Source organism: Cariama cristata, unplaced genomic scaffold (assembly GCF_000690535.1).
Source record: "Cariama cristata isolate BGI_N322 unplaced genomic scaffold, ASM69053v1 scaffold12117, whole genome shotgun sequence".
Classification (NCBI taxonomy): domain Eukaryota; kingdom Metazoa; phylum Chordata; class Aves; order Cariamiformes; family Cariamidae; genus Cariama; species Cariama cristata.
In genome coordinates this window covers 249-26,435 of record NW_009628389.1, presented here as the reverse complement: position 1 = coordinate 26,435, position 26,187 = coordinate 249, and the positions used below count along the sequence as shown (strand labels likewise).

The window sequence follows — 26,187 nt, the reverse complement described above, 5'->3', positions numbered from 1 at the left end:
GGAAAGAGAAATAAAGCAATTGTGTTATTTGTCAAATTTCCTCTTTGACTGCACATAAATAACTTTAATATCACAAAAAATGAAATCTATCACCAAGAAGAAAAATTCATAACGAAAAGGGAAAAGATATCTTTAAGAGGGAGAACATCTGTCTTGAAATCAGCCTTTGCAATACAGAGCAAGTCTGACTCCACAACTCTGACTTACAGTAAGAATTCATCAAAGTCAACAAAAATCCTCTTATTAGTAAGCTTAATAAAACCACACCCACAATTTGTGATTCTTGTTTCTGAAGTTCTGCAAAACAGAACAGAACAGAGTAACGGTCCATTATTCACAGCTTTAAGGGCAACGGACTCATCTCTATTGCCATCATGTCCAGATTTCTTTCTCTGCTAGCTCTGAATGATCCCAAGCTTAGGTATTCGCCTGGCCAAACGACATGACATGTTCATGACATAATTGGCAAGCTACAGTAAACAAGTCTGAGCAGTGAAAACATAGCAGCTTTTTTTCACAACGCAAGTCCAAGCAAGATGTGTTTATGCATCTGCACCAAAAAACATTGCTAGGCAATTTGTTAGCACAATTTGGAGGACAAGGACAGGCATTTTATGCTTTCCCTTAGGGACAAAGGTATGCAGAGCATGAGAACACAAGCCAAAGAAAGAAGAAGAAGGGGAAAAAAAAAAAAGTAACTTGGCATGCTTTTTACTACACATAGGCTTGGCTGGTCCCATCCATACAGGTAATAAAATCAGTGATAAAATCTGTCATAAAATGACTACAAAAGCAATTCACTCATGCCTGCGGCAAGACTGAAATATGGTACCTTTTCATATGCACAGAGATTAGCTATGTCCTAACAGACATAAACTATATATATAAAACCACTCAGGCAAGTAAGCTCTAAGTAGTTATAAATTATTACAATTTTTCTAAAAAAAGAGTTAATCATGGATAAAGTAACTAGAGCTAAAACAACATGGAGGTTACTGATGATACATTTTCAAACTCAATCAATTCTATTACATTCCCTAGGAACTCTCTATCTCTAAGCAACTATGCATCCCTTTCAAGGCATGGTAAAATCCTCAATAATATACTGACTTGCAGTTATCCATTCAAACTACTAAGGCCAACACGACTCCAGCCAGAATCCCAATTCTTCCGCTTAATGAGCTAGCTGAAACTCATTACTAATCTGTGAGGCTGAAAATCAGCCTTTAAACACTTTCACAGCCTTTAAACACTTTCAACCTTGCATACTATTGCAGCTTCTGACTTGCCTTAACCCATATGTAACACGAGATTACAAACTGGACAAAACTAAAACATTTATAAAATGTAGGAAACATACTTTACCTTTTGTGACTTCAACATCTTTTCTTGTACCTGATATATTACTGTATATCTTCCTAACAAGATCCATGTTATTCAAAAGGGCATTAAATGCATTGAAATAGGAGAAGCTGACCTGATGTGAAACAGTTCCACCAGCTACCTTTAAAAATTAAATGAATGCAGTTAAGTGCCTTAAGCCCTGTTACAACATCTTATTACAAATTACAGAAACATCCATTTGGGCAAATAAGGAAAGAATTAAAGCTATCTTTCTATTCTTGTAATTTTAAGATATTTTTAATAGAAACATGGGGGGAGAATTATTAGACAGGATACTATTTTTTGGTAAAAAATTAACGTTAGGAAACGATCAGGAAAGAATCATATAAGTAGATTATTATTCAATTTATCTGATACACATGCTAAATGTGTCACTGAGTATTTTTCTAACACTCTTTTTCAAATAGAGGAATGCACGTAAATGCTACTTTAGATAAAGGCACTAACAGACTTCTTGCATCACGTACAGCAGTGACCATTTATTTCAAAGTCCAAAGTTAGTAGATACTATAAATTTTACAGAAGATGGTATGCCTTATTAGTTAGACAAGGCAAGATTTATAGGTAAAATAGTAAGATAAAAGTTATTACTTCATATTTTATATCACTTTCATTCGTATATACTTTTTATACTATATACTTTCAGTTTGTAACTTTTATGTCATTTCTTTACCTATAGATCTTGCCAGACTATCACAGCCGTAACCATTCTACCTCTAGAATCTACATACTGATTTTCCGAATTCTGATCTGAAAAAGAAAAGAATGTAAGAGTATACAAAAGGACAAAACTGTAAGTAGCGTCCACCTTTTGAGATCTGTATATATGCAAATATAAAAATTAGATGCTTTTTTCCTAAATGAATGTTCTTTCTGTGTCAAGTACGGTTTTACAGTTTGCCCTGCTTTAGTGGAAAGTATAGCAGACTAACTCAAACTATTTCCAATGCACTTTAAGCATGTAAACCAGACTGCCAAACTTTTCCACTACTGCAGCCAAAGAATGCTGCCATGTTTCACCCTGCCCACTCCATTATGAAGGTGATAAACTGTAGCACCAAGGCAGTGATAAACAGATAGGAGAAGACAAAGTGGGAGAGAAGCAGTAACATCTTAAAACATTACAGCTATTAAATACTGAATTCAAGGCACTTTTCTTCACACTTACTGAAACTAAATTTTCTTCCACAAATGGAGTTAGCATATGCGAGCGAAGGGTAACCATGATGTCATTGAAGTCCAGCCCAGTTATCATACCACTTTTATTTTTGTCCTTCAATGCAAAGGCTTGTCTTGCATGTTCTGACTGCAGCTCCTAGAATAAATATTCAGAAATAGCAGATTGGAAGCAAATTCTGTAACTCTCTGTTCACAAAACTCTGACTAATTTCGTATTCTTACAGCATGCCTCAATATGTCTGTGCATGTAGACCACAGCACAACTACAGTTTAAACGTAAAGGCCAGCTCAACTCAAACAAGAAGTCTGCATATTGATTCTATCCACAGATTTATTCCTCTGTCAAAGAAAAGCCTCAATTCAACTGTAAGGAAATATGCACTTTCACTATATATTTTTGAGAAATAAACTTCACATACTCATGTCCTGTCTGCTATCTATTCCTTTATTAAATACTTAACTACTAGAGAAACTTGTATTATTGATCTTAAAGACTCAAAGTGAGCTGATCTCTTACACACTCAAGATGAAATATGACTGGGCTATTATAAACTAACTCATTGAAAAGTTCTTGAAAATAAACAGGAGGACAGTGAAAATTATATAATATAGATTTAGATTGCCCCCAACAGCTACCTCCCATAACATCAGAAGCGGTCACTCATTTCAGGCAATTTAAAACTCCTATACAATTCATAGAAAGCACACTGCAGTAACTTAACCTCAAGATAATAATGATCGTTGTAAAGTCTATGTCCAGAAAAAGTTGCTTCCTTCTATTCAAGCAAACAATAAAGCACATTCAGCTGTCATTCAGACCTCTAGAAGCAGCTAAAATAATAACCAGGTTCTGACAGACAATAAGAAGGCGAACTATTTAGCTTATATCACCTTTACAGTAATTTCTCAACTCTTATAACCTCAAGATCAAGGTTTTCTAGATCAGGATGCAACAAACCTGCTCTGATCCAAGTGCCAAATCCTACAAGATGCTATTAGACCAAATAAGAAAAACAGCCTGATCTAAAAGGAGGGACAACAACATCCAACTTATGTACATATTGAAATTACCACAGCCCATACTACCCTTCCCTACTAAGGGTTTTTATTAAATGAAGACAGCAAGAGGTTACTGTATCTTACATGACAGTATCTTGGAACAATAAACATAAAAACAGAACAGATATTTATCACTTTGCTCAGGGTTCCCAACAAAAAGATTCTTCTCACTAGCAATCTGGTTTTTTTTTGCACTAGCGTCCTGAACTAGTGCCTGGGATGGCTTAAAACATGCAGTATCAAATGAAGGCCAGAGTTTATTCCTTAAAAGTAACATCAGGTTATACCAGTCTTGAAAGACTGTGTCAAACTCCACTATCTCAATTTACAATATAGACTTCAGATCCTATCTAGTTAGACGTGTTTTTCTAGAATCTGCTCCAGATCTAGACACAGCTCAGTACAGGAAAGAAAAGGATCTGTCGGAGCAGGTCCAAAGGAGGGCCACAAAAATGATCAGAGGGCTGGAGCACTTCTCCTATGAAGAAAGGCTGAGAGAGTTGGGGTTGTTCAGCCTGGAGAAGAGAACGCTCTGGGGAGACCTTAGAGCAGCCTTCCAGTACCTAAAGGGTGCTTATAAGAAAGACAAGGAGGGACTTCTTAGTAGGGCCTGTTTCAAGAGGACATGGGGCAATGGTTTTAAACTAAAAGAGGGTAGATTCAGACTAGATATAAGGAAGAAATTTTTTACGATGAGGGTGGTGAAACACTGAAACAGGTTGCCCAGAGACGTGGTAGATGCCCCATCCCTGGAAACATTCAAGGTCATGTTGGACGGGACTCTGAGCAACCTGATTGAGTTGAAGGTATCCCTGCTCACTGCAGGGGGGTTGGACTACATGACCTTTAAAGCTCCCTTCCAACCCAAACTATTTTATGATTCTATGATCTATTTTTATCCTGGACAATAATTACAAATTATATCAAAGAACATCTATCACTCCCTACTTTTAAGACAGTATGTCCAAAACTATTTTGTACCAAAGGCCAGCTCTGGAAGTGCATAATCTATTTTTCTTCAGATCTACTAGACAGAAAACTCTAAGTTACATCACGAGGTAATCACTGCATGTTAATTTATGGAATTCAGTGCAATTACCTACAAATCTGTGAACTCCCTTCTCATTAATTGTAATGTACGTTTCTCCCACTTTCCTTTTCCTCCATCTTTTATAACTGATGTCTTCCTTTACTTCCTTCTAGTATAATGTTCAATTCATAATACATTTTTACTGTAACTTTTTGGCTTAGCACAAAGTCCAGTTCTACGAATGAAAACCCTTAAAGCAGGATCTCTAGAGGGTGCTTCAGCAATATCTCAGGAAAGCATATTTGCGTCCTGTGAAGTTGGCTGCATTTAAGATCAAACTTCCAAAATATGTATGGTTGCATGCATGTTAGTGAGAAAAAAGAAAAGGGTAAGTATTAGGATAACATTTATAAAACTAAAAGAAATGTTAAAGAAGTTGAAACCTTTATATGGGAGGTTATATGGTTAATGACTGCTGGTTATATTAAGGATGATATCTTTCTCTGGTGGAGGTTAGTTTTGCTATTAAATTCCTATGACAGAAAAAGCAGACCCTCAATCCAGTTTGACAACAATCAGTAAAACATTTAATTTCATAAACAGTATATTTAGTCCCATTCTTTTATAGGATGGTATTCAAGTTCAAGCACAATGAGCACACACTGCTTACAGAGCTGGTATGGAGAAATAACAACTCATCATAACTGTCAGGATTAGTATCAGGTAATGATTATCACTACCAGATTAAGCTCAAAATTTATAATGGTATTAGTGTATTATTAGAAGTGAAAATGAATTTCAGTTCTACATTGGAAGAAGGTTAATAACTGACCTGAAGAAACTGAGTGAACTCTGAATAGTTAAGATGCTTCTTCCTGTTATGTCCAAAATGCAGTCGAATGAACTCACAGTCCCAGTTGAAGGGGATTTGAAGATGAATAATAGTTTGTTCAAATATTTCTTTGACATTTGCTTTGGGGGAGGGAAAAACAACAAGTGAGCTTTGGGCTACAGTAAATCTTCAAACATTCCAGGAAGGATACAAACAAATGATGTTTTAAGCAGCTGTTTAAGAAGTGTTTTAGTTTGCTAAGAATAATTGCTAACCAAACCTTTACAAACCTGTATAAGAACACACTTGTGACACAACATGGTACTTTCTGTATTACTGCATAAAACCTCAGAGTGAGTGTTTTATTTAGTTTTAATTAAGAAGCAATTTCCCTCATACATGACAAATAAGAGCTATTTTGCATTCTGATATAAAAATCAATAGTGGTTCTCCATCTCTGCTAGGAGTCAAATTAAGCCCTTTATCAAGAGCACGAATACCTGCATTACAATCTCATGCAATATTTGTCATATTAAGTATGGTTTGATTGAAACTTGATTATTACAATCACACTGTCTGAATGTCTACTGAAGACAGGTATAAGAAATGACATCTAAAACATATCATTAACTCAGCAGAAAGCACCTTATTAGAAGCTTTTGATAAGGCCTTAGCACAAAAATCAAATCTTATAAAACATAATTGGTAGTCTCAGTTATTAAAATGTTTTAAGGTAAGTGAAGATAGAGATGTCCTCTTTTAAATGAAGTAAAGAAACTGTTGTCATTTCAGACTATGGAGTTCTCCCTATGTATACTGTACAGTTGAAATCTCAATGCCAAATGTATTATCTGAAATCAGTCAAAAACCTCATCTGAAAAAAACCCATGCATTATTCATACAAAGCATTGCCAGGCTGCAAAACAAGCCTGCTTTTTGTGCAGATGATCCAACCACATGAACAGTATAACTGGACATCTACCGATACCATGTGAACACTTTTCAAAATCTCCCTCAAAGTACCTGAATTGACTTGTTTTTATCAACTAACCTAGAACCTGCTAACAACCAAAACAAAATGTGACGTATAGCTTAAATTTAAAACAAAATATTTTAGCTGAAAACACACCTCTTCTTTTATATGTTTAAACAGTTCTGCTAAAAGACAAAATGCAATGAGAAGAACTTTAATATCATGCGATAACTCCATCAAGAGCTATTTACTTGGAGTAAATGTGTTGCTTTCTCTATGCTAAAGGACTACTTCATTCATTCATTCTTTCAATTCTATAGGCATTCTACTAGTTCTAAATCAAATCCAGGCAAACACTATATGGTTTTACCTTTTCAGTGAGGAAGGAAGGGAAATGTTCAGAATAAATCTGTCTCAGAACAGGGATATACAAAGTAGGATTCCTTGGCTAGATCACTTGCTTCACAGTTAGTTTGAAATTACATATTCAAAGGGCAGATTATGGCTAGAAACTGATTTAACTGTAATTTAGCCCTTACTTAAATGTCAAACACAGACTACAGTGAAAAAACTGCAATTTAAACCACAGTTTCCACTGCAAGGTAGGCTAAAGGACTTGTTCAGGTAAACAAGAAACTTAAAAAACTACTTCGACTACTTGTAACTGTCCACTCCTATTCACTGGCATCAATACGCAAGGGAAGGGTTAAGAAAATGAGACATAAAGCACCCAACACATAGTGCTAAACTATTTTATTTTATCATACTTCCTTTTGAAGTTTTGTCTGTAGTAGATTTATTCATCATTGCTAAATATCAAGGAACCAGATGTAAATTTAAATTCCCCACCTACAACTGATTCACTGCATCTTCTGACCAAGCTACCCAGAGTCTTCAAGCACTACAAACACAAACAGATCAGTGCAGCTTACTATTGAGCTTGCAAAACGGCACTGAACTGTGAACAGGGTAGAAGACAGGCCTGCTTAATTGGATCTATTGGCTTGACTACTAATGTACAAACAGGGTGCCAACTAGTGATTACTTGCACATCTGTAAAACTGACTTCTAATATGCACTGAGTTCTCCTAATGAAAACTTAGTAAAGAACGTGCTGAAGCAGCCAGAAAATTTAAATTGTATTTTCAATTGTTTCTAATGATTGATTGTTTTAACCTTAGAGAAAGGTTAAAAAAAATTCTCACATTTTTCTTACAAGAAAATATTCATACATGCTCATATAGACAGATCTTTCAATTATTTTTAATGAGACATTATGCCCCTGGTCTTTTCAGAACTCTCATTCAAGCATTTAATTGTACACTATGTAAACAACCAAGAATCCATTTCCTATGCTATTGTTCTTCTTCAAAACGTTTACAACTAGTCATCAACACATCACAAGTCAAGATTCTTCAGTACATAATATTGGTAAATGAACTCATAAATTTATATTCAATAGTTGCATGTACTGGCACTTGAAGAATTCCAGTAGTGGCTAACTAGCTCTAACAAACAGTATTCAAATTAGCCTGTTGCTTCTCTGAAAATTGAGGTGCCTTATCCATTTTTCTTCCACAGGCAATCACTCACAATCAGTAATGTATACTGCATGTATTACAGTAGTCTGGGTTTAAGGATATGCTGTTGTATATAATGTTTAATTAATTCCATGTTGATGCTGTTTCTGAAACATTTAGGGTACACGAACAAAACTGTGTACCTGTTGTGAATGACTGACACAGTTAAAACCATCGGCACTCTGAATACAATATTCCAAAGCCATTTCGGATTCTCAAATATCTCTACAGAAGCACTAAAATTTACTACTTCTACCCAAGAGTGGCGATGCTTTCTTCACAATCTATCAAGAACACCTTTTTAATCCAATTTTGTCAGCTATTCACTTATATTAAAGGAAATAGCCATCACAACTAACAACTTGTGCGATGAGAAGCAGCAAACGGACAATCACATTTCAGAAATTATACATAATGTGATCACCACCTACACTTTCACTGCTTTGAATAATGATCAAATGTCTTATTTTTAATTTATTTTTTTCACAGCAGAAGCAAAGCACTGATAACAAAGAAAACAGGTAACATTAAGGTACAGATGCTGGGGATTTTTGACTTTTTTTCTTTTTTTTTTTTTTATCTCCCTCAGTCAAAACCCAGTAATGCTTCTAAATTAAGATAAACTACAAGTATTTCAAATTTCCAACAGATCTATTCTGCAGGGGTCAAACAGCAAATTATTTTTAAACCCTTTCATTTTAGTATGACATTTTACAGAATGCATTCATTGTCCCTGTCAACTCATGTTGCTCATTTACTAATGTCTTCTCCTACTCTTTGCTCACCTTTCCGCAGTGGAATTCTTTCCTACTGAGCTGATAACTTTCTTTCCAGGCTTATAGCAATGCATTTTCTTCTCAGATAGGCTTACAAGTCAGCAGCTTGATGACATACTCAACTTACCATCAGCCCCAGGAACAATAAACCTACTACTCTAGTGCACTAGTACATTACCTCCAAGGCGACATGCATTCTCTCAAGATTGCTTCAGAATTTCCCCACCCAATCATTTTAAACAAATTATAGATGCCTGGAGCAGCTATCTGCAGGCAGCATACACATGACTGGCTCAACCTCCATCAAACACCGTTACCTATAGGGCTCAGAAAAACGATACAACAAAAACAGGTTTTAGGCAATACTTTAAGTTATAAACACTATGATGGCTTGTTGATGGCCCATGGGGGCGATGAGCTCAGTACCCCAAGTAAGCCTTGAGGTAGTACCTATTATTTATTTTGACTTATCAGCTTCCCAAGAAGCAGAGTGGAAACCTCACACAATTCCAGTGCCATCTACCTGTTAACAGAGTTTGCCATTCCCTCTCACCAGTGATGGAGCATCAGTCATGGTTGCTAGAGACACAAAAATATAAACGTGCTAAGTTTTATGCAGTAGCCGTAAGTATGCTAAAGGTTTGTTGTTTAATAGTTTGGGTTTTTTTAAATCTGTCTCCTCAGTCATCTACAGACCCATTTGTACGTATTTCAGCCTTAATGTACGTAATGCTTTTTAATGTATTCTATGTTGCTATTTTTCACTATTTCTGCTAACGGCAAATTGTATGTATTTTCACTTTCAAGCACAAAATAAAAAAATAAAAATCACAGTTAAAGGCAAAAAGACTTTTTTTGTAGCACCTGATGCAGCAGAAGTATATTAAGAGTGATCCGAACATAGCTAATACAATAATTACTTCGACCTGAGAGCGAAATGACAAGTTGCAGGAAAAGCGAGAAAGCTAACTAGAAATACTTACGTTGTGTTTCTACTATTCTTTTAAAAGGATTAGTGATTCTGTTTAAGGTTAAGATTAGTGACAGTTATAACAACAAAATGTCAATATATAGAATTTAAACTTTTCCATTGCCTCTTACTGAACTATGGTTTTGAACTTAATACTATATTATTATTATAAAAAATTAAGGAGGGGTTCCCATCCTGCACTGCTCACAAGTGTTCAAAACTGTGGTTTAAGCCCGAAAGAATCATACAACAGGAAACAAACAAACAAACAAAAAACAAACCCCGTGAGGACAAAAGTCATAACATACAGTGATGTTTCCTACATTATCTGCAAGTGTTAAGCAAAAGACATCTTGAAAACAAGCAACTAACCTATGGCAACCATGAAGCAAAGAAAAACGTTTTTCTTGCATCCTCAGATCTGTAACCATGTGATTACGAGGGTTTTTTTCTGTTTACTTTTAAAATATTTATGGTCGCAAATAATATTTTATAAATCAGAACTCTTAAGATTAAATCCAAATGCTAGCATTTTCAATCCAATTGCTCTTTTGTAAATAGTAGAGCAGTGAGTACTAGGAGGATCTGTGTTTCCTGAAAAATAATACTCAAAAGCAAAGAACTGTAACAACATATATTCAACGCCTTTCTCATGTTCTTCTCGCTCACCTTCTTCCAGTGTTCTCAAACTCTAAGTCCTGATTAAGGGAAATCTGGACTTTCTCTCCCAGATTAAAAATTGTTTAAGAAAATAGATGGACAAGATCTCAGTATCACTGTATACCCAACTTCTGAAACTATTACATTGATGTTTATTATTTCAGTTCACCAATATCATGGTAATTTTCACATAGTTGCATGACTAGGTACCCCTTCCCCTTACTCTCCCCAGTGCCTTTAAAGAAGAGGCCATTATATTCTGCAAAATATTTTCAATTAGATTTTGAGCTGCAGGATGTTTTTAAAAGCCTCATATTCAGTTCCACAAATATTTTCCAATTATCTCCAAAATAATGTAAAAATTCTGAATACAGAAGAATCACAAACATGAAGGCAGTAAAATTGATTCCAAATCTCATTATTTTAGCTCTATCTTTCTAGGCATACCAGCATGGGTATTTAACTAAAAAAATGTCTCTGAAATTCTCCAGTTTATCAGAGAACGGCTTGCTTTGTGGTGACTTTACAAGGAAGAACAGCTGGAAAAAGCCTTGAAATTGTACATTCCAATTAAAAGTGATACAGTCCAGATCATTGTAATGTTTGTCAAAGGGATAAATTACAAAGGATCCTTTTACTTCCAGTCAGACAACCTATTTTTGAGAGAAGTTTCAGTGATAGTCACAGACTTCACCTTTTAATCACAGTAAGGATTACCTGCTTCGACATTGAAGGAAACCAAATAGCTTGAGCAGATTTAATATTCAGGTTTGCTTTAACCTGAATTCAGATCAAAAGACCTGCACAGAATAGCAATAAAAATACATTCTTTAGTACAACAGCATTAATTTTATGGAGTGTTTATATTAAGTAGCTTAGTCAGTTACATCCCATGATCAAAAAAGCAAAGTGGTTGTCAGTTCTTCTCTGGCTACAGATAGCAACCCATAACAAGAAAGACAATGCGTGGTGGTGGTGGTGGGGAAATCACTTTTCTTTCTCAGCTTTAGCTGTTACTTTTAAAATATTTTATGGTTTAAGCAATATTCTAAGGGCTTATCAGCAACACAGTTCCAATAAAATAGTCACCTAGGAATAACCTATGAAGACATACAAGCATTTCATCAAGAACAGAAATATTTTTTTCCTATTTCTCCATGATTAAAAAGTAATTTAAAACTACACTGTCACTTGTATGAATAGGTTATTAAAATAGTCATTTTATTGCATTTTATTCACCAAGCTGACAGCAAGTCCAGTGCAGTTGAAACACGTAAAGAGAACTGAGCATGCTGTACAGTTTGCTCATACAAAGTAGGTCCAATTTCATGTTCTTGCAATGGACCTGCTACACAAATATTGCAGCATACTATCTGCACATTTATGGCAGTCATTCATACAGGACTTCTGGATGTGGTGGTGAAGCACTGGAACAGGTTGCCCAGAGGGGTGGCGGAAGCCCCATTCCTGGAGGCATTCAAGGTCAGGCTGGATGGAGCTCTGAGCAACCTTATCTAGTTGGAGATGTCCCTGCTCACCACAGGGGGGTTGGACTAGATGACCTCTAAAGGTCCCTTCCAGCCCAAATGATTCTATGATTTTATGAGTGAAATTCCTGGAAAAATGTCCCAAAGCAATAATAAAGTAGATGAGGTTAAAGTGTCAGAAGGCAACTGGATCATTGTCCTGTTTCAACAATCACAACTAACATATGACATTGCACAGACAAAGATATTGATTAGCATAGCACAGCTGACAAGTATTTACACCAAATAGTTTCTAAAGAATCATAAACTCTTTGTTGTCTTCCATTTCTCAACTCATAAGGCCAAAGTTCTTCTGTAATACAATTTAATCAATAGTTCCCTCCTTGGAGAGTTGGAAGCTAAACTTCTGAAGAGACAGGTAGCAGACTGAGGCTCAAGAGAACTGCAAGAAGCTAAAGTGCTCAAGTATGGTCCGAGTCCATGTCAGTAAATAAATTCTAAAAAGGAGACATGGACTTGACTGGAGCAACTTGCTTTCAAATACAGAGTCAGCTCTAAAAATCAACAAGTATACTTAACTTCCTCCAGATAACTGAAAATTTGAGTAGATCAGCATATTTTTGGAAAATGCCATACAGTCACCCCCAAATGATTTTGAGACATTATCTCATGTCCGGCAAGGCCAGCGTTGGGTTCAAGTTACTGGCCTAACAGAAAAAGTTCATTCTGTGTTCCACTCTCCAGCAACTCCACCCCTTGCTCCAGGTGCACAGTGCAGAAAAACCTCAGTAAATCCACATCACCTCTGGCAAGACTTCCTGGCTTGAGTTAGCTTTGGAATCAATTCAATCAGATCCACGTAGCACTGCACCTGAGCTAGGATAGCTTGACTCATGTTTGCTCCCATAACCAACAAGGTTTATCTGCAGACTGGATACATTACATAGTCATAAAAGAGAGCTGACTTGTCTGATAGCAATTCACACCATTGGCTAAACTTACTCCATTTCAGTATATTTCTAATAATTTATTAAAACTTTCAGCTTTAAGACCTAATTTTACATATTCTCCTGTTTTAACATAAAACTTTGTGCCTTTCTGTTTATGTGGTGTGAAAATGAAAGACTGCAGGACTCATTTATAAAACAGCCTCTATAGGCTACAAGAGCAACTTGGAAATTGACTGCAGAGTTACCAAATTCTGAACATATCATATCTAATCATTCACATCTTTCCCACATGCATTAATTTGTATGATATGCCTATGAAGTAAAAATAAGTAGCCCATGTTACAAACAACAAAGCAAAAAAGCAGCAGTAAACATGGGAACTGTAGCACAAAAATATGTGCTATTGATAATGTTACAACATACTACTGAATATAGTAATAATTGCAATATGATTAATGTAAAAATGAGAAACCAATAGTAAATTTTAAATTCCCTAAAGAGTTTCCTATTCAAGATTTATCAGCCTTATAAAAAAAAATTCAGCGAGAAAGATATGGAAAAATTATGCAACTTTCTGTTTTACAATTTCTCTTGTCTGTGTTGCCCTTTCAGCCTTTAATATAATGATGTGCTCATAAAAATAACAACTCTCAGTCTCATTGAAGAATCTGTATACAATCTCAAACTACTTTTTGTTCATTTACAGAACCAGCTATTTCAAGTGTGTTCATGAGAGCTACAAAGTGCATATCCCCGTTTTGTGACATTATTAAATATACCATCATTAGCATGGTCACACTGATTGTAGTAGTTTGTCTGCTTCCTAATGACTGCATTTACTGACTTCACCTTTACTTAAGTTCTAAAAGATTTTCTTTTCAAGATGCTGTGTATCCAAATTGCTTAGTATTTGACCCTTCAGTTAACGATGTAATTTAACAGATAACATAAGTCAAGGAGTTTGTTTCCATAAAAAGACCCTTGCATTTTTTTTTCAACAAGTTGCAACAATTTTCAAGAATGAAATAGTACAAACAGCAAGTGGTTACAAACCAAGCATAGTTTGTATTTTCTTTATTGAGAGCTTTATTCTTTTGGATAGAAATAACATTTATTTCTCATTCCATTTTATTAAAATTCTCAGCATTGATTTATCTAATTTTCATAAACATATGAAGTTTTAAAAATAAAACTTAGTCCTCCTTAAACTGAAATGTTAATAACAGTTATTTAGCAACATCATAAAGCAGCATAGTTAGCCCAAAGAATTTTGTCCAGTTACTAATTTATGTGATTAGGGGCGGAGGGGAAGGAAGTAACAAAACTTAAAGACTATATTTTCTTCCTAATTTTTCAAATATATGATCTAGTTGGAAGTTACACTCATAACACTAAAGTAAGATTTGCTCCTCAATAAAAGGAACACTAAACTAGGAATTAAAAATATTAGACCTCCTTCATTTCTATATTGAGCTCTTACTGTATCTAATGACAATTATTCAAAGGTATGTGGAGATCCAGAACATATTTTTAAAATCCTTTATCACTGAAGGAGTTCAAAGTCCATGACAGAATTTTACTTAAGATGACACTGAACAAAACAGCATTGTATTAACTACTTCAGAACATGAAAAATTTTGATTAAAGAAGATAGAGCAAAATGTATTTTGTTTCTGTGTATTCCTTAAGCTTGTATCACTTGAAAGAAAAAAAATGTTTTACTCATGCAAACTCTTCGGAAAACAGTACAGTGCTGCACCAATGGTGATGAGCCATTATTACAATTTATACTATTATAATCACTTTCTTAAACTGTTTTTCTTTAGATATTCTTACCAAATGTTACTTCTCCACTGCCACTCTTGTCAAATAACTGAAAAGCAACAATGAATATTGCATCTGGAGTACACAAAACAGATTCAAATGCCAAAAATTCTTGATAGGAAATCAACCTACAAAGGAAAATACAGAAGTTATAAAGATTTCATAAAATTACTCACAACATCAATGATATTTTGGTTTTGTTGCTCTAGAAAACTCTATCATTAAAATTCTAACATAAAGACTCTACATTAGAAACTGAAAAAGTATTTGTTACATTTAAGTAGTTACTTAACCTTTACGCAACTCAGTTTCTTCTTCTATAAAAGGACTGAATTCTTCATATCTATCAACAACTAAATATACTCAATTCTCAGTGAATACCTACAATTTATTACCTTGTAATTATAAACGTAAGCAGACAGCACTTAAAAATTAAAACATAAAAAACCCACAGAAATTCTACAACCATGAAATTTACAGGGCTGTCATCATATTACTAATTTATATATGAATTTCCACTGAGAAAGAAAAGTTAGTTTAATGCAAGTATAGAAATATACTCTACAATATATGTATTTTCTTAAAACAATGTATAACATTCACAAAAACCAAACAGGTTCAGCAACAGTTATACTTTACCATGTATATAGAAAAAATATTACACTTCATATACAACATGAACCGCAAAGTCATGTACTTGAGGACAAGACAGAAACTATAAGAACATCTGGACATAAGGACAGTTACACATGACCAAGGCAGAGAAGGATTTGAATGTAACAGCAGATCACAAGATTCTGAGCTGTGTATGCAAGACAGTCACCATATAGAAAAATGCAACTCAGGATGCATTCGGAAAGCTGTTTCTGCGCGAGACAGGGAAGCAGCAGTATCCCAGATAGGGTTCCCACAACATCTCTGGAATACTGCAAAGAAATCCAAGTCCTTGTGTTCAACACATATAAACTCAGACTTGAATGTATGCACAGGTAACTTATTAGGATAATGATAAATATCTTTTCTAGAAGAACTCAGCTTATTCTGACTAACAGAAGAAACACTTAGAAGGGATCCTAATGCTGTATTTAAGAACAGTTGCAGAAAGATAAGCCTGAAGCCACGAGAAGATAAAGGATAACGTTGGCACAAGAACAAAATCACATATCCATAAAGATATTTAAAGCAGGCATATACTGTCTTTCCAGAATACTGCAAGCAAAAGCCTTAGGTTTTAACAGTAAACTTGATATATTAAAACTACTGTGTGTTTACATCCTTGTAAAAGTAGGGGACTTAAGCCTGGTAACTTAGAATATTCCTAGAAGTTCCTGAGCTCAGTTTATAGAAATAAATGATGGGATATCTATTTTAGCATCAAATAAATTATCAACGGGAATACGAATTTTAATTATATTTTTAAAGTTAAAGAAAATATTACTATTTCGGTAGATGCTGTTAAAACATAGAATATCACTGTAGATGGTACATCTTCCTAGAAAATGTACAGAATTTATCTCAATTTAGTACTCTTCATATGAGATCATTAGCTCACAGTGATTACTTCACTGCTTCACACATATACTGCCTACTGCTAAAGGGCCAAGCATAATCTGTTCCCTACAGAGAAAAAAGGGAAAAAAAAAATCAAGCTACACTATGCGTTATTTTATCTAGTCTTTCTCTATCAAAGTACACATAAAGCAGAATTGAGATACTTTAAACAAGGTTACATATGTTAACATTCTTGCATATATGCATTATACAGAAAATACAGGAAAAAAATGTAGTCATTTTGGAAGGAATTAAGATATGGCAAATACAGAATTATGATATTAATTTGTCACACTTTAGCCACAAAAATCAGAGATCTCAGAATGGTTCTTCAAATGCAAAGTCAATTTCATCCAAAGGATGACCTTGATAAAGAAGGGTTTAGTATCAGAGAAACAGAATATCCTTTAAAATAATTCCAAATATTATCATTTCAAAATATACCGCATATACAAGCATAAACCTGACATACAAATTAATTCCTAACCAGGAAGCTTTAGAACTGACAGAATCAAGTGACGATCTCTGCAGAATGCATTCATAGAAGCCTGAACCTGAAAGAAGCCGTCTTGAGAGGCCTCACTTTAACAGTGCCTACAGCAAAAGGAGATAGACTCATTCAATTTCCTTCCCATATATTCAACTTGCAATGCCTAAAAGCGGGGATATACCCTGTGATCCTCTATTATCCCTTAGGGTGGAGATAACAGGAGGTGGATTAAACAGAATGATGGAGCTTCCCACCCAATCGCTACCCAAGTACCATTCAGCGAATGTTACAGAATAAGTTTAATCAACCTAACTTTTTATTTCTATTCTATTCTTTTAAATGTATTGTTTTGTCTGGATAACTTCAGCTAGCTTTAGTTAGCAGGAGAAGGAATTCCAGGTTATATATCATAAACTCATCCTCACCTGGTTGCTTGGCTACAGGGGGGTCTGGAAGAAGATAAGGAGGAAACTTTGTCAGCAGAAGCTGCAAACCATTGAGATAAGGACAACAAATGTCCCGTCAGGAGTTTGGAGGCAGAGAACCAAAGCGAAACAGCTGAGCCCCCAGACCACAAATTATCATTGGACCAAGAGGTGCGTGGACAGCGCGTGAAGAGACTGACCATTGGACTGAAAGGCGCATGAAGGGCGCATGGAGAGGGGGTGCATAGATTGTAAGGGTTTAAAAACCCAGGTTTCCTTTGTTTCGGGGTCCCTCTCCGGAGGCAGCTCGAGCTGTCATTCTGCTGTACCATCCAAATAAATTAATTATTTTTCTAAGATCAGAAGTCTGAGAGTCTGCTGCGGGAAACCTGGGGTAAAGAGATTTCTTTAACAGTGAACCTGCTGCATTACAGAGTCCATAACAATATCAAATCACTTACCTTTCATTTTACCTGTAACATTTTTAAAAATTCCCTTTACTCTTACTTCGTCTGCATCGTTACCCTTCAAAAGGACACAAAGTCAGCCATGCATTTACAGTTCTTCTCTTTCCTTTTTTCCTACTATAACTCTTTGCTCTTTTTTCCCCACACACAGCTTTTAGATATTATGTATAGCTCTGTTGTGACTCTCCATTATGTGGAACATCAACTTAGCTTAAGAACACATTTCCAAATTTTAAGAATGACATGCTGATAAAAAGAGTACCCAGAAACAAGCAATTAAGAATTTTGAATGACTACTGTGAAATTTTGAAGGTTTGAAGGGAGAAGAAAATACTTGATTTTAAAACTGCAATACCTACTAATGTTAATTGACTTACGTAATTGGGAAGCTGGTTTTGGCACACATATATAAGTATAATATTCGGAGAGAATATTTATCCTAATTTCAAAACTAGCGCCTGCAGTCTGAAGACACAGGAATGCTTACAGCATCACTGAAACCCCATCGTATTAAGCAGATAGCAGACAAGGCAGTTTAGACCAAATTCTAATTTAGAGCTCATCACATTAATTTTTCAGAACATGCATTTGTAACAATGAAGAATAAACACTCCGAAAGTGAACAGGTGTCTGTTTTAAGAAATACCTTACAGAATTCCACTAAAGCAAATCAGTCTTGTACTGTCTAATGGGAGAAGGCAATAGTACTCTGGAACAGTTAAGTAAGGATCAAGTCACCATCATAAAAAAAGTAAAAACACATTTTTTTAAACATATGCCTACAGACAGCCAGTTCCAAAATGTGTTTTTCTAAAGTGCCACACTTAAACCTAAATGAAATTAAAAAATATTAACAAAGAAAAGTTACCAAGAACACTTTGAGCATTTCTTTGAAGGGCAAGCAAGGCTCAGAGAATATGATAGCAGATATATGAATGAAATTTTGTAACAGAAACCAAAGCTTCTCAATGACTTGCTGTGTGACATTGGGCTGTCATTTAATCTCATTTAATTTACAAATGTATGTATGGAATAGGACTCCTGATACTTCCTTGGACTTCATAAAGTAACTTTAAGTCCTTGGAAAGATGCAATGCATTCCGGAATTCAGCTGAAGATTACAATAATTATTCATGTTACACATTAAACTCCTTGTGCAGATTATATAGTTATTACAGTCTGGATTTTGATATATTACAGCTCACTACAAGTGGAAGAATGCAAATGTAGAAGTAAATAAATAAATCAATGATGATGATAGGGGTATAAAAAATTCTTCACATGAAATACAGATAAGAGATAAATATAGATTAAAACATTTAGGAAAGTAAGTTTCAGACAAGTATTCAGACAAACATTTTGCACTGCAGACCATATGGTAGTAATTCCCACTCCCACTGTTCCCATACAGAAGTAGACAAAACACACTTACCCATATTTGATTACCTCACTTCAAATATTACTCAGATTAAAAAAAAAAAAAAAAAAACCACAAAAAAACCACAAAACAACAAAAACTTAATATTCACAGGGAAAGCGACAAAAAAGGTGTTACTTCAATATAAAGTTCTGTTGTAGCAATAAAATAAATTATTGATTTCTTACTGTGAGAAAGATCCTTTTATAAGACATTTTCTGAAGAAATACACAATGTAAAAGATAACCAACAGCTTTCAGAGAAACAAGATACTTAACATGTTGGTTTACTAGTCATCAATTAGACTATTATTTCAACAGATACATACAAAATAGCCTAACAATGCAACAAACTGCAGCCATGCATTGCAAACAGAGAGGTTATTTGGATTTATCAAATGTATTATCAAAAGGCTGAAGTTTTATTAAAAAAAAAAAAATCATGTAACATTACATCATACAAGAGATCCTACATTTGTAATTTACTGTAAAATGTATACAGCATATAAAATTTCATACTGTGCCAGCTGCTTAGGATACAATGTAAACTAATAAAACATTCTAAAGCAGAATACAGGAAAACAAAAATATTTAAGTGATGTCAAAGGTCAGATTTAGACTCACAAATCCAAGGAAGTTAAGCGGCTTTCAATTTAAAAGACGTTACATCTATACATTTACAAAGATATTGTACACTTTTTTAACAGCAACTTTCTCTACTCTACAAAATACCAACTCCCTTTTGCATTCTTGACCTTTCTCTGATCCACCTTAACTTGCTCACTTCACTTTAACAATGTCCATGCTTCCTACTACAACCCAAGGCCAAAACTAGAAGTCTACAAACAGCAAGAAAAAAGGCTCCTTTGAAGACCAGTGAGTTAAAGGGTACTACCTCAGCGGAGTGGACATTTTGTAAATTAGTTTCAGAGAACTGTCTAAAAGCAAGTAATATAATCTGTACGCAGAGCTGGAAAAGCTGTATGTGGCGTGACCTTATCTTGATTAGGCAAACACCACCTTCCTTCATAGAGTCATTAGTGTCTCTTTTTCCTAATAGCCAGCACTTTAAAAAAAGATCTCAGTGCACACTACAGAAATAAGAAAGCTTTTCCGTATTTCCATGTTTAATTACAGGTACTAAAGACTCTACATAGTATCTAATCATGGACCTGAGCATACAGAAAAGAACTTTTCCAAGGCAGTCATACTACATTAAACTTATTTGCTGTTCAGCTTCCTCTGCATTTGTAGTAACTGTTAAAACTCCATTAAAACAAATCTTAATTTTAAAAAAATGCATGTTAAACACTGTATTTTGCCCCAATTTCCACAATTTTATGGTCTATTGTACTTCAGAAAAAACTTACCATCTAAATAAACTTAAAGTGTAATAAAATCAATAATGCATTTTAGAAGATGAAATTATCAAATTTGTTCATTCATGCATTTACCAATGCATTACAAGCTTCTAATGGAAAGCAAAATTCTCACCCATCCTTAGTTTGATCTGCCACTCCAGCCAACAGCTGCACTGTCTTAGGATTGTAACGTGGATCTGTATAAAGTCCGAGGTATTTTTGCACAAAATCTTCTGGGGTCATGTAACGCTCACCATCTTTCTCAACACTGGCATACTAGAGTAAAAATAAAAAATAAAACCGCACAAACAAAAATTAATCTATTTAGATGCTAATTATCAGTGATTACCAAACTAGTATCTTTACGGAATATCATATAAAATGGTGCAGAACTGTCTGCATCTAACTGCTCTGAAATTAAAGGGCTTGATTAAACTAATAGCGTTACTGTACTAGTTGCATACCACCAACAATCAGATTATCCCTGTGGAACAGATGTGTTCTGTGACCAATATCTTCTAATAAAAAGACAATTACATATTTTCAGAAACTGTCAGGCAATTGCATAAAGTTACAAAAATTAGTCATGTTGTAGCTTTCCATTGGCAGCTACACTGTGAAAACACAGCACATAAATTTTCTTACAATTTGTAGTAGCACGTATCTCCTGAGTAATTGTTCCTGATCATTACTAGTCTGGAAGATATGTATTATTTCTTTTTGCGAGAAATAAATTTTCAGATTAATTTTTTCCTAAAACTAATGGGTTCGGCATTTTTCATCGAAGTAAAAATTCACACACAGAAACAAAAAGGATTTGAGTCATTTGAAATATTTTAATTTGATGTTGAGTTTTAATTTTATTAACAATAAATTTTCAAATAAAAATCACAGGCAAATTTTAAATTATAGAATTTAAATATTAATAAAACTAACTAAAAATAAAATAATCAAGTACATCTTTATTACTTGTAAACCAAGATACCTGCCACATGTCTTTATCAGTATTCTTACTGATCACTTTTCTGTTTCAAATCATTAATCACTGGTTCTTATCTACAGGTCAACTTTTAATTTAAAGTGAACTTTTTATCATAAAGTAAATTCCATGCCCTCAGCTGTCCAGTTATGCTGGGTAATACCAATCTTGAACTAAGAACATGAGGAGGGAGGAGTAGAGAGTATCACAAATGATGAATAAAAGGGAAACGTATTATGGAAGTTCATACCCCTCAGATCTTGTTTCAAGATGGCACTATAGTTGCAGGAAAAATTTCTTGTAATTTATTTATGATATGACAGTAATCTTACAAAGAAAACCTAAGTTTTCAGATTGCAAAGTTAAACTATGTTTGCACCCTGGAACACAGGAAAGTAGCTCACAAAAGACTTCTTGTTCCCTAAACTACTGTGACCCAATCCAGTTTGATAACTGAGTTTGTTACTCAGCATTTTTGCTCACAAAACCTGTAAGCAAGCTTATTTAATAGTTTAAAATCCACCTCTTCTGTTCAATCTCTACTGTACAGTCTACTTGTACACACAATGATTCAGATGCAGACCTTCAAACACATACACAGAACTGTGTTCATTCTGAGAAAGTGAAGTTACAAAACCACACAGCGATTTCATTAGAATTTTGATTTCCAATAAAAGTAGTCATTTTTAATTCATTTGTGAAAATGTAATTCACCTTTCTAGGTTCTAGTCATTAAAAGATGACTACATAAGCATTTTATGCAGAAAAAGAAATGGCAATGTTCCCCAAGACCTATAGTGCAACAGCTATGCTACTGAATTCAAACTTCAATTAATGGCCTTATCTGTAATTTCTAACTTTTCCACTATATACTGCAGTATCTTGATTCAGTTGACACAGCTTTATGTGAAAGAGTAACAAAATGGGTGCTTATTCTGCCAGGGACCCGCAGGAATTAGAATATTAACAAGAAGACCCCCATACAATACCTGTTAAGGTGTAACACTCCGTTACGATCAAGGGGATCATTCACATCTCTCATGCTTGTTTCAGCCACATGCAACTCAACCAATTCAGTCAGGGCACTATTTCAGCATAAAGGAGCTTGCATCAGCATCACTGCCTGCTTAAGCATCTCCCGTATCTCTTAGACAATACCAGCCCCTCACATCACCTCCTCACCCCTGCCTCTTCCACCCTGTAGCTGTGATGACAGCTGTTTGCAAGACTGCACTGTAAAGCAGATTACTGAACTAATACAGAATTAAAATAGATTATTTCCACTAAAATAGGAAAAGCAGTGGACAGGAATCCTTTATTCAGCACTGCTGCCGACATGACAACATAATGAAACTGTGGCTTCACTGAATCAACTCAGAAAGGTTCTCTTTTGAGTTGTATACACAAGTGACTAAAAATGCATTATGAAGCACAATTCTGCTGCAAGATGTTCAATCCAAACAAAGTTTTAAGTATGAAGGACCATGAAACGTGCAGAGTATTGAGTATATCTTCAAGAATAATGGAATTCAACTGTATGAATGCATATCAAAGACAGCCAAATCTAAATGTTTTCATCATCTTTTTTTCTTCAGATACCAATTTATCTGAGTTTACTACAAATAGTGAATTGTTTTACAATAAAAACCGTGTGGTGGAAGTTTTGTTAAAAATTTTTGAGACAAAAATAATTAACTGACAGATACACTGAGCTCCATATGAGAAGGTCATAGCATTTTGAAAGAGCTTGGCAGTGAGCCAACAAATTAAGGCCTGACAAAGTAGCTAGGCATGTATTTACATTTGTCCTCAAGTTACCTTTTCACCATACAACTTAAGTCAAGAATCTTTTAGCAGAAAATAGGCAATTCTAAATTATATCTTAATTTTTATATAAAATATAACACATAAATTAAATCTTTATTTTCCTCAGTCTTGAATTATATTACTTTATAAACACAAAACTCTTACTATAGATTTATAGACTGTCTCAAGTAAGCACTTGATGAATTTGCATGAGTTTTTTTTAAACATCATCACACAACAAGAACACACAAAAACCCTACTCTAGTTGTACAATACAGTGCTAGGTATCACCACACTTTCAGAAACAATGCTTTCTTTGAAAAAAATGGTCAGTTTTCAATTTAAAGGGGTTTTCTATCCCAATGATTTTATCTGGGCAGAGGAAAAATAAGTTCCAAAACAAGAGACCTATAGGTACTCTTAACATTTTTTTTTTCAATTAAGCTAAGCTATGAGCGAGAGATTTAGGACATTTTTAAGCAGAGGGAGGGAATTTCCTGTATTAAAATTGGAAATTTGTTTTTATTTCTTCCTCCACCTTGCTGAAACAGGTTCCGCTTGCATTCAGCAGGCAGGGAATAATTCACCTATATTCCCCAAGGGCTGTCTGTGTCTTGCCTAAGAAAAAAGAATGAAGGCTTACTAAGAAATCTGATAACTGTTGTCCTACATAACTCTTTCATCCTTCAGTGAATTTCTATTTTGTTCTTTTATGGTTGTTACTGAAGTCCGTGGTTAGCAAACACCTGAGAAGTAACTTATTTGATGGTGCACAGACATGAAATTTCAATGCCTGCGTTTCATAGTTACAGGATTGCATAGAAATAATCGCACATCTTTTTAATACAAGTCAAACTTAAGATTTTTAATAGTTGAAAATAACGAAAAGAAATCTATAGCAAGCTTCAGAAATTCTAAGAGAAAGGTATATATCAAGCATCCATTAAGATACAACTTAAACTGGATGGACAGAGGGCATGTATCACATTAGAGGATACGCATGAACAGAAGGAAATTCAAGTACACTATGAATAAGGTGGATGACGAAGAGGCCTAGAGTTCACATCTTCCTTTCCGCCGATTTCCAAGGGAAGCCAAATTTAGGAAGGAATGCACGACCTTTAGCTGAAGCTCACAGAACAGGCCAGCACTCTCTGCAAAGAGCACAACTATCTGACCCCTGATGTGTGCAACACTAGCAATATTTCATAACAAGACTCTCTACAACTTAGTCCTGGAAAGAGCGGGTTCTCTCTTGATTTTTTTTTTAAAGTTTGCAACTAAGTTTGCCTGCTACCTATCAAATAAAAAACACAATTTCAAACTCAATTATAATTAAATGTAATCCAAAACAAATACAAACTCTCTTTCTATGCCAGAGGTGTCTGTGTTCTCTTTTTTCACTACAAATCTCAGATACTCAAGAGGAGACAGGAGAGCTTTTGTAATTTTCATTCCTCAGAACACAAAACTTAATTTGCATGTTTCTTTGAAGATTACAAGACAGATATGGAGAAGACCAAAAAGCTGTTTCAAAAGCAGACTGTCTGCTTTTCATGTCAATAAAACATATCTTGTCAGAGAGACAATTTCAAGATCCAGTTGCACAATGTTCTTCCTCTCCACTTTTGCCTGTATGATCAAAATCAAGGGCTTAAAAGAATTAGTTATTTCCAGAAGCAAGCACTTCTACTGACTAGAAGTCAGGAATCATAAAAGCCCACATTTCCAAGTTGAATAGAGTATTTTGACAGCATATTTCACTTTTTTGCAATCAAACATGCAAAAGTATCTTGCAAAAAGTTGGAAGAGAGCTGTGTGGTGTTCTAGAACCACACACTTTTATACTGTATCAATATAAATTTTTAAAATCATATTTTCACATTGCTTATTTTATTAACATACTCTACTGTATTCCTTATCTACAAAAGCTAAATGTCATGTCAACAATAAATGAACCTGTGATGGAAGATTTTTTACGAGAAACTAAATGCTGGGCTTTCACAGTTTGATTCCAAAATTCTAAGTTTTACCACTCTAGCAATGTTACCAGTGTAATCCAGTATGCAAAAGTAAAAAGCAGCCAAAATTATGGCAACTATCTCTCTCAGGTAAAAAACTCTGTCTGTCTACTTATCATATGTGGAAACTGCTAGATAATATGGTAGGACCAAAAGATACATGTCAAAGATGAAATAATAGATTTTATTGTTTACAGTATCACTCTAATACTTAATTTTACATTCTTTCATTTTTCACAGAGGAAAACTTCTTGAATATACTGTGTAACACTCAACATAAAGGGAAATGAAAAAAGTATTTTAGTGATTTTGGAAATATCAGTGGCCCAACTATGGACCTAAAACATGGCTGTTGTTCTTATTCCTTCTGCCTGATTCAAACCTTATTATCAAAGTTTTAGGATTTTCCTTTCAGGTTGTGCTTCACTGTAACTAAGGGGAGTGGAGAAAGCTTCATGCTGCTATTTATATATGTTAATTCTAAGACTCTGCAAGGGATAATATGAAATACATCAATCTTAAGAAATCAATTTTAAGTTCTAAAAATATTGCCAGTTGTCCATTCATTAGTAAGAAGAATGCATATAAACCCCAAGGACAAAACATACAGGCATGGAAGAAGAGTTTTTTAGAATCTTGCAAAAAAATAACAGTACTTAGTTATGGTTGTAAGTAGTTGTTTTATAGGAAATTAGAAAATACTTCAGAAAATTATTTAAGATTATCATTTGGAAATGGTTAATCACGATTTACGACAGAAGAAGTTTCTCCTTAATGCTTGATGGCCCTTTCAACACACTGTGCCTGCAAAGTGAACTTCTAAGCGTCCCAAAAGCTTGACACATGTATGATGCCATGGCAAACTGCTGAAAGGGCAAAAAATAAAAGTCTGTCAGTCAAATAACATTAGACAGATCTTTTTACCTGCAAAAAAATACTTCGTAGTT

At 34.7% G+C, this 26,187-nt stretch overlaps 1 protein-coding gene across 1 annotated transcript in view; it reads right to left on the bottom strand.

Moving 5' to 3' along the window:
* LOC104165223 (calcium-binding mitochondrial carrier protein Aralar1-like) overlaps positions 1-26,179 on the bottom strand; it is a gene marked incomplete at its 3' end in the record, with an annotated part of 27,025 nt that extends 846 nt beyond the window's left edge. Inside the window, exons 1-6 of the mRNA XM_009704799.1 lie at positions 26,165-26,179; positions 20,568-20,710; positions 14,737-14,852; positions 5,505-5,644; positions 2,573-2,719; positions 1,366-1,504 (exon numbers count right to left, since the gene is read on the bottom strand). Coding sequence (XP_009703101.1) covers positions 1,366-1,504; positions 2,573-2,719; positions 5,505-5,644; positions 14,737-14,852; positions 20,568-20,677 — 652 coding nt within the window. The remainder of the gene's footprint in view (positions 1-1,365; positions 1,505-2,572; positions 2,720-5,504; positions 5,645-14,736; positions 14,853-20,567; positions 20,711-26,164) is intronic.
* Between the last annotated feature and the right edge of the window lie 8 nt (positions 26,180-26,187).